General features: G+C 41.5%; 1 protein-coding gene across 3 annotated transcripts in view; it reads left to right on the top strand.

Moving 5' to 3' along the window:
- The first annotated feature begins 1,190 nt into the window (after window positions 1–1,190).
- AMFR (autocrine motility factor receptor) overlaps window positions 1,191–13,821 on the top strand; it is a 35,168-nt gene continuing 22,537 nt past the window's right edge. For all 3 annotated transcript variants that reach the window (XM_026856626.1, XM_026856625.1, XM_026856624.1), the window contains exons 1-7: window positions 1,191–1,283; window positions 3,389–3,553; window positions 5,355–5,507; window positions 9,852–9,892; window positions 10,692–10,824; window positions 11,381–11,514; window positions 13,146–13,256. In XM_026856626.1, coding sequence (XP_026712427.1) covers window positions 1,221–1,283; window positions 3,389–3,553; window positions 5,355–5,507; window positions 9,852–9,892; window positions 10,692–10,824; window positions 11,381–11,514; window positions 13,146–13,256 — 800 coding nt within the window. In that variant the 5' untranslated portion in view covers window positions 1,191–1,220. The remainder of the gene's footprint in view (window positions 1,284–3,388; window positions 3,554–5,354; window positions 5,508–9,851; window positions 9,893–10,691; window positions 10,825–11,380; window positions 11,515–13,145; window positions 13,257–13,821) is intronic.

Genomic DNA, 13,821 nt, shown 5'->3' with positions numbered 1-13,821 from the left:
CGGGTGCGCTCCGGAGGGCGGCGTTTCGGTATTGTTCTTTGGAAACTGCTCCCAGAAGGAAGAGGGGCCCGCGGACGGGCGGGCGAGGGGGCAGGTGGGCGCCGCCGCTCGGGGCCCTGCCCGCTCTCCTTGGCCGGAGTGGTGGGGCTGCGATAAAGCCGGCCGCCCGGGCAGTCCGGCTTGGGCCGTGGGCTTGCCCCGGAGCGGCCCCCCTCGCCGTGGTGGTTTGAGTGGAGCTCCGGGGAGCGTTTTGCTGCGGGGCCTGGTGGGCGCTTCCAGAAGCGCCACGTGTCCTGCTCAGCTAGAAATCTTTGTAAGAGACCAGCAGGTATTCAAGCCCAAGCTCTACCAGTTTCCTTTTTAAAAACAGCATTTAGAGCCGTGCAGGTAAGAGGAAACGTTCTCACCATTTAAGACAAAAAGTGGAAATAATCTTCTGTAGGTCTTTCAACCCAAACCTGCCAGTGGTATATGAATCTTGGCTCACTCTGTAGCTGGAATTAAAGGCTCAACAAGGGGATATCAAAAACCTGGAGGAGCTGTTGCTGTTGAACTTTTCATGTGTCTCAGTTGAAGGTGGTATTAGTTGGACATCTGCTTTACAGCATGCTTGCTTGACTGAGGTGCTGATTTTTGAATATACCAAACACATTCAGCTTGCTGAAACTTGGTCTCAGGACTTTAAATTAAGAGCCCTCAAAGAGCTTATTGTACGTTCTTTAGAAATGACAGGGTGAGACTGCTTCATCATGTCCCTCTCCCCCTTTTAGTGTTCTGCGTAGGTCAAAAGTTAATTACAAGTGTCTGTCGAATGTGAGAAGCAGTTTTCCTAGGGCTGCCTGTTCTGCTGCTTCCTGCTATGCTTTAGAGCAGTTACTCGAGGATTTATATTTGGTGGTAAAAATCGCTAATTATATGAAACAATTTATCGTGAAGAGATAAGTTAGTTTGGGTATACTGGTATATCAAACTGATTGTGTCAGTATTTTTAGGAAAAAAAAGTTGAGTGACTTATCAGCTAGTGTACGTGTCTTGGAAGAGGCCAGGCTTAAATTTCACCAAAGAAAAAGGCAACCAATACTGTTCCGTGAACAATGGTTGGTTTTGTTAGACTGGTTCGTTCCCCTTCTCTCTCTTTCTTCTCCTAAATAGGGCAAAAGTATTTGTCGCTGACTCTTATTTCTTTCCAGGTGCTAGTGAACACTGCCTGCTGTTTTCTGATGCTGGTTGCTAAGCTATTCCAGTATATGGTATTTGGCCCTCTTCGTGTCAGTGAGAGACAGGTAAGACAGCAGTGCGTTGCCCTGGGTATTGTTTCATATTTCTTGGTGCACGACTGTGTTGTTTTCTGTATGGAATTGCTGAAAGTACGCAAGAAAAGTAAATTTTAGAGCAGCATAAACTTAAATCTTACCCTTTGGTTAGCTAGTATATCCACAGCCACAAGCTTCCAGTTTATTTCAGAAGGAAACTTTCTTTTTTCACTGTTCCGATTGTATTTTATGAGCCCATGGTCAACCTGAAAGTCCTGCTTCCTTAATGAACTTTGTCAGATTTCTTACAAGTGCACCTCATTTCAGAATACTATTAACGTGTTCTTCTCTATTCAGTTTGTGCTTGGCAGCATTTCTTCACGGTGTTTCATAGTTAGTTATCAACACTGGCAGTCTGAGTTTCTCTTGTACTTTGTTTTGTGCCTTGACTGCTGGAGAAGTGCTTTCCAGTGTCATATGCTGCGTGGATGGTTTCTCTACCCTCGGGTTTAAGAGGGGATAGGCTGACATATGCCCAGAGAAAGGAGGTAAGCAGGGCTGAAAACTCAGGCTGTTTACTTCTGCTCCTAGGCTAGGTGAGAATGTTTTTAAAAATTCAGCAATGGGACCATTAAAGCCAGGCTTTTTAAAAACAGGGTCCTGCAGAAGATAAAAGCAGCAGCAGTAGTTTGAGTAGTTTCTCTGTGTAAATGCAGTAGCAGTGGTTTGAAGTGTGCTCACTTATTTAAATAAAGAGCATGTAAATGCAGTTCTTCAGGAGAAATTGGTCCATGATGATTTTTGACATTAAGAACTGAGGCACACAAAGCTTTGTTAATAACCATGGATCTCTCAAAGCCCCTTGTATTTGTGATTCGCACCCTGTAGAGCCTCCACGTGAAGTGTATTAGAAACAAGCTACTATCAAACCGCATTGGGCCAGATTTTCTTGCTGGTCCATGTTGACTATGTTGAGGTTTGAACTCAGCGGGCAGCCAGATGCCAGGTGGCCGGCTGTTCACCCCCCTCCTCGGTGAAATAGGGGAGGGATGAAACTAAGAGAATTTGTAAGTGAATATAAAAAAGAATTTACTAAATATAACAAGAGAACAACAGTAACAATAGTGAGTCTAAAAAGAAATGGGTAAAACGCAGCAGGGGCTTATCTAAGGGAAAATTGAGAGCCCACCCACACCTGTTTCTGGGCATGACATCAAGTTAACTCCATTGTGGTCGAAACCAGGACAGACTATAAGGATGTGGAATTTTAACCAGTGATAATTTCCAGGATGTTCTCTACCCTCTTAAAAACTGAAGTGAAAAGCAGTAACAGTGTGGATCCATTTGTGTTTGGACAGGGGGAGTTTGCTTCAGTTCTCGTGTAAAGGAAAGCTGGTTGTTAGTGCTGACGAGCCAAAAATGGCAGCATCGTGAAGGAATTCTGGGCCTGTCTTAACTGAACTCCTGGTGATTTCATCATGTTCTTTAACAAAACATTTTATTTAATGAAGTTTTTTTATCTCCAACAAGCTGGCTTGCTATCTGCTGCTTGAGACCATCATATAATTTCTTTCATACTGCATGTGCGTGGGAATAATTCCTTTTTTCATGGCTCATCTATCTCATTCTCCACTGTAGGCATTGTGCTTTTTAAGAACAGACTGTCATCTTTTCATAATCATCTGTAATTTTTGACAGGTTTTTGGAAGCAAGGTGCTAGGCTATTTGGGCATCTTGTATAACTAACCGTGGCAGTTCTTCTAGCAAAGACGACTTTGTTTGTGGCCCAATAGCTGTGTTGCCTGGGAGTGGAGAATCCAACTGAGCTCAAGCTTCACTTGTGCTAAGCAGTTTTAGAAGTATGTCAGGAAGCTACATTGTGCACTGTGTTGTGCAGTTATGCTGGAGTGGTACAAAACACTAGATAGATACTAAGGACCACTAATATTTCTCATGTTTTTAATTCAGTAAGGGTAGCAAATACTATTCAAGATGTGTATGCAGCAGGCTTTTGCTAATCTACTGTAGCATTTCTACTTCCATCTTTTTTTTCTTTCTCTTTATCCCTCTTGCTTTCCCCCTGCACGTGGATTGTCAGTGCTTTCACTACAGTAACCGTATGTCTTCCGTTACAGCATCTCAAGGATAAATTCTGGAATTTCATCTTCTACAAGTTCATCTTCATTTTTGGTGTGCTGAATGTTCAGACGGTGGAAGAAGTGGTGATGTGGTGCCTCTGGTTCTCTGGACTTGTGTTTCTTCATCTTATGGTTCAGCTCTGCAAGGATCGCTTTGAATATGTAAGTTTTGATTAAGAGCTGTCCTTTGGGACATGCAACTTCTGTTTCTGGTTTGGGCACAGGCTCATGACAGGTTACAAACAGATCACTTAAGACTTTTTTTCCCACCCTGAGGTGCTGAACATGTGCACCTCCCAGTAGCTTCAAGTACTTGCTTTAAAGTACAGTGTCAGTCTTACTCCTTCAGTTTTCCCATGAGACAAATGGAGCTGAGGATGCTTAATTTGCTTTGATAAATTGCTCCTTGTATGTGCCCTGTAATTACTATTACATAACTCTATGAGATGTCTTCATAGTTCTCCTTAGTAAAGAAATCTTCGTAACAGAACATCCCTTAGCTTGGTGCCGTTTAGGATCGGTCCATGAAGCCTGTTTCTGCAGATTCTGTCCCCAGGTTTCAAGGTCATTTACATCTACCAAATGCTGATTGCCAATGTCTTTACAATAAACATTGCAAGTTTCTCTGTAAGCTATATCCCAGTTCCTGTTAATACCAAGAATAAATTCAGCAGAGGTGCAGAAATTGAAGGGTAGGCAAGGAAGAAAGAACTGGAATTGGAACAGTAAATCTTGCCTTCTGAACATCTATAATGCACATGCTTTTTCCTCAGCTCCGCTGTCCTGGAATAAAAGTTTGAACTAAATTGAATCCGTGAATTTCCTTTTGGTAGCTCTGTGCTTTGCAATTTTATTTTTTTTAATTAATATCCAATTAGGTCTGTTAATTCACAAGTAGCTAAGCACTAAGCTTGAAACCATGTTGCTTGGGGTTAGGAAAATTGAAGCAGAAGTGAACAAAGCAGTCATCTAGTATTTTTAGCGTTGTTCAGAAAGCTGTGAAAGAACAAAGCTCATGTGGGAAGAAATCCTTATATTCCTTCTGCATTCAAAGCATGCATCGTAATTCTTAACTGGGACAAACTGTACTTGTGTGATCTGCTTTGCAAACTCTGGGGGATGTGGAACTGGACCAGATACAAGCAAGGAAGAAAGAAACAATTTAAAAACAAAACATGGGAGTCAACTTCATCAATCAGACCAGAGTGAAGCTTTGAGCAACTACATCTTTCCTTGTCCTGTTCTTTCCCTTTCTGCCCTGAAAGTAGGGGGATGGACCACCTAAATACTTTGCCTCTTGGATCGTCTTTGATTTAGCCTAGGTGTAGCCTACCATTAGGGTAGTTGAGAGGATTAATATGCTATGCATGTTATTGAGTGAGACAGCTACTTTCAGAAGGCTCTCCCCAGCAGTCTCTAGCTGCAAGTTAAATTTTGGAGGGAGATGTTTCTTTCTTCCAGGAGAAAATGACATTGGAAGAACCAGAGGCTGGAAGATAAAATTGAACAAATTCATATCAGCTGTAAGATGAAAGATTGGCAGAATGATTACTGTCATTGCTCAAAGACTGTGTATTAATGTTAGGTGTCTTCTAAAACGTGTGTTCATCTGAAGCAGACACTGTGGATTTGATGCAGAAACGACATGTGTGAGAAATGTGTACATGGTTTTCTTGCAGAGGTGACCTAAACATTAGATCAAAGAAACGTAATGATGAGCCCTGTTGGCTTTAAAAGCCTGGTGAATGTAAATGACAGCGAGACAAATGAAACTTTGGGATGGTGTGTGATTTTAGCTTTATTCTGCATCATTTATTACTACATTGTGTGGTTGAGGTCGTGACATTGGTTTTATTCTAGAAAGCAAAAGATTTTCCTATACGAAGACTTGTTTGGTGAGGTGGCTGTGGAAGGCAGGGTGGCTGATTTTAACCTGTTGTATATTTATGTATTTGTGTTGCAGCTTTCCTTTTCTCCTACCACACCCATGAGCAGCCACATCAGAGTGCTCACCCTGCTCATAGTCATGCTCCTCTTCTGCTGTGGATTAGCAATCATCTGTGGTATTATTGGCTACACTCATGGCATGCACACCTTGGCTTTCATGGCAGCAGAGGTGAGACTTCTTTCATACCTGTCGTGGTTTCTGCTTTGCTTTTCACCCCTCACTTGGGGGTATCTTGGCACGCGGTGGGTTTTCTTTTAGTTGCCCACAACAAAGAAACTCCGAAGATGCAAGCAAGACCTCCGCTGTTTTAGAGTACTTGCGAGATCTGCAAGCTTTAGGGTTGAAGATCTGCATGCTTTTTTAGATTTTAAGCCTGCAAAAAAAAAATCTTTGTTGAAAGAGGAGAATGAGAGAACAAATCTGTAAAATGATGCTGAAATCAAATGACAGCCTATGAAAAAATAATGGTTGTGCTTCATGAGCATTGCAAGAAGGGTGAGTGTAAGTGGCCCCTAGAGAGAGGGAGAGAATGTATATGGAAGTGTAATGTGCACCTTGGCCTGTTTCTTTGAGGTTGCATTTTCTATTTCATTTCTCCCCAAAAGGAATGAGACTAACATCCTTTCCTTAAGGCATGCTCAAGGGATTTGCTTATGTCTGTGTAAAGAGTTGTGTCTCAGCTGGGATGAGCAACACATGTTTGTGCGCTCCTGAACCCTTTGCAAGCATGGAGTAAACATCAGTATGTTTGTGGAGTGAACATCAGTATGTTTTTGATGTTATGGTGGGTTGTTATGCTCTACCTGAGGAAGTGCTACTCTTTACCTCCTCTTTATTTAAAATTATAATTGCAAGTAAGTTGTATTAGCACATCCTTAGTTCAGATAATAAATAGCATGTATGGTTTATTTTTCTTCTCCTGTCGTGAATTCATAGCTGGAATTAGTGAGAAGGAAAGAAAACAGACTGCTGACAGTAGGAGAATAGGATGTTGGTCTCCTATCACAGCAGTTATTTAACACGTCAGTTTACTTTTCCCTAAATATGAGAATGTGTGAGGCCAGATTTGTAATTGCACTGTGGAAGGGTATAGAATATTTATCAGTGTCTCTAATAGGTGGGGTCTCCTCGATGTTGTGTCTCTTATCTTGGCTCGGCAGAAGGGTGTATCAGCCTTGTACCAGCATGGGGTGGGTTTATCAAGGAGCATTACAGTGCTGAAGTGTTGCGTTGTTAGCACTGCGCCGTGTGCTGGTGTGTGTGGTTTGGGTGGCAGGATGGGGCCCAGCTATTCATTTCAGTGGGAGCTGTTCTGTCTGCTTATTAACAAAGGAATGGCTCAGTCAGCTAAGTGTACAGTCCTCAGCCAAGCCGTGGATCCCGGCAGCCTGCTGTGCTGCTGGTGGACAGCAGAGGAGGTGTGGGGAGTGTATAGGAGAGGGGCTCCTACCCTTACTGGGAGCTGCTGGCGTTTGAGGACGTTCCTGAGCTGAGGGTTGCACAAGCCTGTTGGGTTTGATAGCTTCAGGTGGACTCTGGAAAGTTGTCTGATCATGTATTGAACTCATTTATACTTTGGCCTCTGCAATATCCAAAGAGAACAGATTCCACATTTAACTCTGCTTTGTGTACACAAAAGAGCCTTTGTTCTGAAGCTTCTGTCTGATAATGTCCCTGGCTATCATCTAATACATTTGTAGTGAAAACCAGCAAAGAATCATTCCCTGTTTACTCTTCTTCATACCATTTGTGATTTTAATAGACCTTTCTCCTGTTCCACTTCTAATTTTCCTTCCAAGCAAAACAGTTCTACTCTGTAATTTTTCCTCATATGCAGTTGTCTAGTATCTTGCCCTTTCATGAATGTTTTAAATATGCTCTGTATGGATTAGGTGACCATGAGTAGTTTCCTTGATTTTAATACCCAGCACTCATGTAAATAGAATAAAACATTTAGGTTTCTTTCTGTACAGGTACAAGCAGTGACACCTCGTGGCAGTCTTCAAGCTCTCAGCAAAAAGCATTAAATCTTGCATACTAAATTCTTTTCCTGGTGGTGGCTTTTGTGATGCTCTTCAAGAGGGGCCCTGCCAAGTGTATTCCATTAGTGTGTATTTAATTACATTAAGTTACATTAAGCTATTCATCTCTCGCCCGACTCTGCAGACATTGATTTAGCTTGACGCCTCAGGGTTTTCAGGAAAGCAAAATAGATGTTTTTCTTGGGTTTTAGTTAGGCTTCCACTTGTTCTGTGTTGTCTGTCAGCATTTTCTTTCCTGCAAAGGATGGTTGTGAAATGTGCAAACGGCCAGAGAAAGTTGAATGGCAGTCTGTATTTTTGAGTAAACGTTAAGCTTTTTTTGCCTTAATAGATGGTATTTGAGAATTGCACTACAGCAAGTAATGTCCAGTCTGTCTATCTTCACACCTTTTTTATTGTAAGAAAGAATTACTCCATTCCTCTAGCATCCATCCTCTGATCCTGTTTCATACATCTCAGTTAAAGCCATATAATGGTAGTGATACTCAAATCTTAGAATTGTATCTTACAGATAATAGTATATTTTCCTGTATAGCTTCTCATACCGCATCTCTTATCTTGGGGTTTGAGCGCCTTCTAGTCATGTGCTAATCTAATCTACGTGACCGGTATCTGTCAGTATCATAGAGTCTGTGGGGGATAAGCAGTTTGTTTCGAGCAGACCAAGAACTCTCAAGGTGTCAGTACTGAAAATGGCCTGCTGTACATTTAGAACCTCAGATTATGGAGTTGTGTAACTTGTGATGTAGTGTTGCACTTTCTGCAAAGTATCTCTCATGTCAGGACGCTGAAATGTGTTTCTGGAAACAGTAGAGGAACCAGAGGCCACTACCTTGACCGAATCTGCACTAGCTCGTCCTTTTAATTTGATATTCTCGCTGCCTCAGCACTCAGTATAAAGCATGTCATGGCAGCATTAACTTCCTAAAAGTTGCAAAGACTAGACTCTTCAGACTTCCACCTGACAGATGCCTTCCTTCTTGGAGACTTTATGGCACATGTACTGGTTTTGATACAGTTTTTTGCTCAATGGCATATCCATCCAGCATCTGTTTTTTGCATGGTGAGAATTTGAATGTATTTAATTTTCCTCTGTGCTCTGCCCCAAGTTTTTCTCTAGCCAAAAACCTCATGTGAACAAGGTGTAGGCTCTTTCTGGTACCAACATGCGGGATAACAAGAGACAGAAGAGGGTCTCATAGCATGCCTTGCAGGAGCAGCCAGTGTGCTAATTTAACATTTTTACGAAAGATGTTTCTGATGAGAACAGCACACTGTGCTAGGTGACTTGCTGTTAATTTGTTGACTTTTTTAGGTGTTACTTGGATGATGCGTGCATCTTGTCCTGAAGCCTATACTTGGATAAAAGGTTGCACCGGTGTTTAAATAGTCACAGGATCACGTATTTGAAAGCCAGCTAGTAAACAGTTGGCCAACAGTAAACAGTATGTTGGATATTACTAAGGGTTAAATACGCCTAGAAGCATTTTAAGAATGCTTTTTGCAGATGGAAAAAAATTATTCAAGCCGACTGTTTTATGTCTATATTGGGACATCAGTGGTTTTGATAGTTCTTCCATACTGTGTTTAATACTTAGACTGAAGGCATGCCATCAGACTGGTTTTACAGAAATGGTTTCAGTTGTTCATTGTAAATTCCTTCCATCTTGGTGTCAGTTGGCTCCTGCTAACTGCAGGATAGTGTAGGCAGTCTCTGAAGGGGATTTGTCCTGTTTTCTTGCACTGGGAGGATACAATGAAGGGATGGGGCACTGTGGGCCTGACAGGTTAGAGAGAGGTGATGGAGCCACATTTCTTCAGTAATAAGAGCCCCTGGAATTGTGGTTAGGTATGCTGGAAACAGTTTTCTCTGATGACTTGTCTTTACACTTCTGATTTACTTATACTCTCTGATACATTCTTTTTTTTTTTTTTTTTCTCTGTACTTAGCCTAGAGAGGTAAATATGATTAAAGAGAGAAGTTACTTTTGTAGTGTTCACATCTCAGCAAAGGGGCAGGGGCAGAAATGATTTGAAAGTGCTTCCATGGTTCTTCCTCAAATTCCTGCCACTATTCAGTTCTTCAGATTTTTCTTGAGCAGTGGGATGAGGAGAGGTAGTTGGTAGGATTGTGGTCTCGACACTCACTGAGTGATAAACATTGAAAAAGATATGTCCTATGTAGTGGGGGGGAAAAAGTGAGACTTAACAGCAGTGATGCTAGTGGCTGCTCCAAGAGCATTGTGTGTTTGAGAACAATTTCCTCCATATTTATTTCTAAACTTCATGTTTGTCACAGGTATATTGTGCACACAGTCATCTCTAGTGACTGCTGATTCACAGGAACTTCTTAAGCTGCAGTAAATGCATTTTGTGTTTTAGCCTTTTAGGTCCTGCCACCTGGACCACTGTCCCTGCCAGAATGCTGTTAACATTTTTATTTTTTTTTCCCCTATCCTCTCTTCTGCAGTCTCTGCTTGTGACAGTCAGAACTGCTCATGTGATTTTACGGTGAGTAGCTTATATTTTGCAGGATGGTTGTTCAAGAAAGTAGTGCATATTGATTTAAGAGGTGTATGTAATTGCCTTGTTAAATTGCAAATGCATGTTTGGAGATTGGCAAAGGTGGTTAACTTTAGCTTCTGCTTTTTTTAAGCTGAATTCTGCAATGCATGGATAGCTCTAGTGGGTGCTAATAGTTTAAGGCATAGATTAGAATGGATTGGTGCTGCTCTGTGAGCGTTGATATATACTACCTAATGTCATCCTACTGGGTTTCTTTTAAGATCTTAATCTGTAGAACTTTTGCTTTGCAAAAGTAGCATGCATGTGTATCTGTAATGCACATGTATATGTGTATGTAGGACATGATGTGTAGCACAAAACCTCTTTGTCCAGATCGCTATTGGCATTTCAGGTCTGTCACCCAGCTGTAATGCCTCACCTGAGAAACACCTCACATGCTGAAAAGTGTGGGTCTGTAGTTACTATAATCCCAAGACTGGCTTTCAGTACATGCAGGAGTTTTCAGCAAATCCTGCATCTTCTCTGTCAGCTGGTGGTATCTGTAATGCCAGTGTAGGCTAAGTATTGATTGGTTTTTGCCTTTTTAAAATGCTGCTGTTTGAAACCAGTAATGTTAAAAAAAAAGTTCCCCAGGAAAACACAGAGTATGGGCACTGGGTTTAGAAAGGGCAAAGAATCCATATGCAGAAGAAGTTGTTTGAAAAATGGATAGAGTAGTTTGAATGCTAGAGAGGCTATTTTAAGAAAAAAAATAGATTAATGTTAATTTCCCTGCTCTTGGCAGATATGTAATTCACCTCTGGGATCTCAACCATGAAGGAACGTGGGAGGGCAAAGGCACTTATGTCTACTACACAGATTTTGTCATGGAGCTAACCTTGCTTTCGCTGGACTTGATGCATCATATTCATATGCTGGTATGAAATACTGGACATAATGTTGAGCAAATAGACTGGCCTTAAAATAAGGTGTACTGGGTATACATATTTTGTGGATTATTTTGCTTTGCTTATTTGAGGAACCAAATATTACTGAGAAGTTATGTCAATAAACAGGAAAATGTAGTGTGGCGGGTTTAGGCATTCTTTCCTCCCGTATAATTGGAGTCATCACAAATAACTTTGTTATGGAGTATTAACTACTGTGTAATTATCTGTTTAATAGGTGTTTAATTAGCTTTGTTACCGAGTAGTATCAGCCTGAATTATTTTCACTGGCAGCAGGGGACATTAAGATGAACAGGACTGAATACAGTTTATCCTTATAAATGCTGTGCTGCTTAAGTTGTATCAGAAGATGTGATGAGTAATAACCATGAACACTGTGGTTAGTCAGAATGGTCTCAACAAAATAAATTCTTCAATGCTGGTTTCTCAGTTTTTTTTTTCTTTTAAGACCTGATGCAGTTTCTTGTGGTGGCCTCTCGTTTCCCACGGTGTTTGTTTCTAATCACCATTCTGTTTTTTTCCAAAGCTGTTTGGCAATATCTGGCTGTCAATGGCAAGCCTGGTGATTTTTATGCAGCTGCGCTACCTGTTTCATGAGGTTCAACGAAGAATTCGGCGGCACAAGAACTATCTGCGTGTGGTGGGAAACATGGAAGCTAGGTGAGCCTCTTACTTGCTCTGGGATCTTGATGTGGATCTTGGAGAGAGGATCCCGATGAAGAAGTTCGGATTCTTTTGCATTCCTTTGATACACGATATGGTGTAAGCCAGAGAGGTGCAATCTTGCAAATCCACCTCTAAAGTCTTTACACTTAGAATGTGTTTTTACCAATCTTATTTGTTACCAGGGTCATGCTTTCTGGTTTTAACAGATATGTAGGATTGACTTTTATAATAGCAGTATTACTAGTAACATACAAGTGAACTCCCCTGTCCAGTATTTCTTCTGTGTTCTCCTGTGTACTACCCTGGTGGGATGACGTAAGCTCTGCAGAGCTCTGCCTGTCTCAGTTGTCAAATACTGGCTTTGGCTGTGACAGAAATAAATGCTCTTAATTTCATTAGACTATACTATTCAGTTACTGCCTGAAACGAAATCAAAATATTAATTAAAACCTGCTCGGCTTTATGCATGTATTTATTAAACCCGAAGCCAACTCTAAACAGACTCTGTACTTGTAGTGGAGCTGAGAGCACCTTGGGATTACTTTAGTCCATCCCCCTGTAGTGAGGGAATAGAGAGAAATTGAGAGGCCTGTGAAAATCTAGTATTGTGCCAAATACTACTGCATCTCTGATCCAGTGTTTTCATAGCTCAGCTATGTCCTTAATAATTTTAAGAGCAACAGGGAGTTTTTCTGTACATTGCTGTGCCATTTTCATTGTGGACTTTAGTGGATTTGACAAGCTCTGATGCCTGCTGCTGTAGTCCAGATGGCAATGACAGACTTCTTTAGAAATTCCTGAGGCTTTCTTTGTAAAAAGCCATTTAATGGCTGTAATATCAGGTTGAAAGCTGCATAATAAACGTAATCCACAGTTTCTTTTCAGTAAGGTGCAGCCGCTAAACCCCTTTAAGGTGCTCACAAAGCTGTTGGAATTGCAAGTGTCTCAGACTTCTTGTCTGAGCAACTTGATGGGCTTTTGTCATTCTGATTGTTCTGGAAGAGCCACATTTTAGCTTCCAGAAGCTGCCAATGACAGCAAGCTCTCTGCCTTTGTGTAGCTGTTCTTCAGGTATATTCCCCACAAGCAGTACTGTGAAATTGTGTTATACCACTCATCTCTCTATTGTCGGTGTTTGGGTACAGCTGCTTGCTGGTGCTGTTAAAAAAAAAAAAAAAAGGGGGGGGGGGATTGGCAAAATCTGAGGCCAAAATTAGTCAGACCATAAATGTTTATGATCTCAAGAAGACACTTAAATGGGTACAGCTATTAAAACTCATTTACAAAAATGACATAAGCCAAATCTATACAGATTATAACTTGAGGTTCTCAACCTAATGATCATACTTCTTGCAAGATATGTCAAAGCTTTTTGCACTTAGGATGTATGTGGAGATGGGCAAAAAAATGTGCTCATAAGAAGACAGGGGAGGGATGTGTTTGTGTTTTCCTTTGTGGTGTGAGTCTGAGTTACGGGGAAAAAATAGCAAATCTGATGGCACACATCTCCCACGATGAAATTAACATGGAGGATAAGGTTTCCTTAGTGCAGGATTCTCTAGACAGAAGGCTGTGCCGAGCTGTTGTAGTCATTACTTTTGTATCTTCCTTTTTCTTCTTCATAGGTTTGCAGTTGCGACGCCAGAGGAGCTAGCAGCCAATAACGACGACTGTGCCATTTGCTGGGACTCCATGCAGTCCGCGCGTAAACTCCCATGTGGCCATCTCTTCCACAAGTACGTTTCTGGGGCTGGGGAGGGTGCAGAAAGGAGGGGATATATGGGCATGTCTGAAAGTTACAGCAGGATAAGTAACTAGCTCAGCAAGGCTGTGAACGCTTACTGCCTGTGTCACCTTGGTCTGCTCCTAATAATAAAGTACAAATCATGTTCACTTCAATCATTTTTATTTTGGAGTTGTTTCACCTGGTGCATTCTTTTTTCCCCCTAACTAAGAGTATGCATCTTGTCAGCTGGCAGGTTGACAGCATTGAGTTACGATATCTCAACTGCAAGTCTGTCCCCTGCCTTGCTGTGTAACTGCTTGGTAAAACACACTCTTTTCCCCCTTACTTTTTCCTGTGCATCACCTCTTCCATAAGGTTGTGTTGATATTCAGGTGAGGAAGAAAAATTTGAGTTAGATCCTTAAGTACCTTTCAGATACCAACTTTAAAAAGAAAATGGGGAATATTTTTATATAGTGCATCCTTGCATGGTGGTGAGTCCTCCAGGACAGTTGTGGAGGCCAGGTCTGATTATATGATTTCATGGGGGGATGAGTCCATCAGAGCTGTAAAAGT

This window comes from Athene cunicularia, assembly GCF_003259725.1.
Source record: "Athene cunicularia isolate RWA chromosome 11 unlocalized genomic scaffold, athCun1 chr11_part1, whole genome shotgun sequence".
NCBI lineage: Eukaryota > Metazoa > Chordata > Aves > Strigiformes > Strigidae > Athene > Athene cunicularia.
Note: the sequence above shows the minus strand (reverse complement) of the source record. Positions and strands in the feature narration are given on the sequence as shown.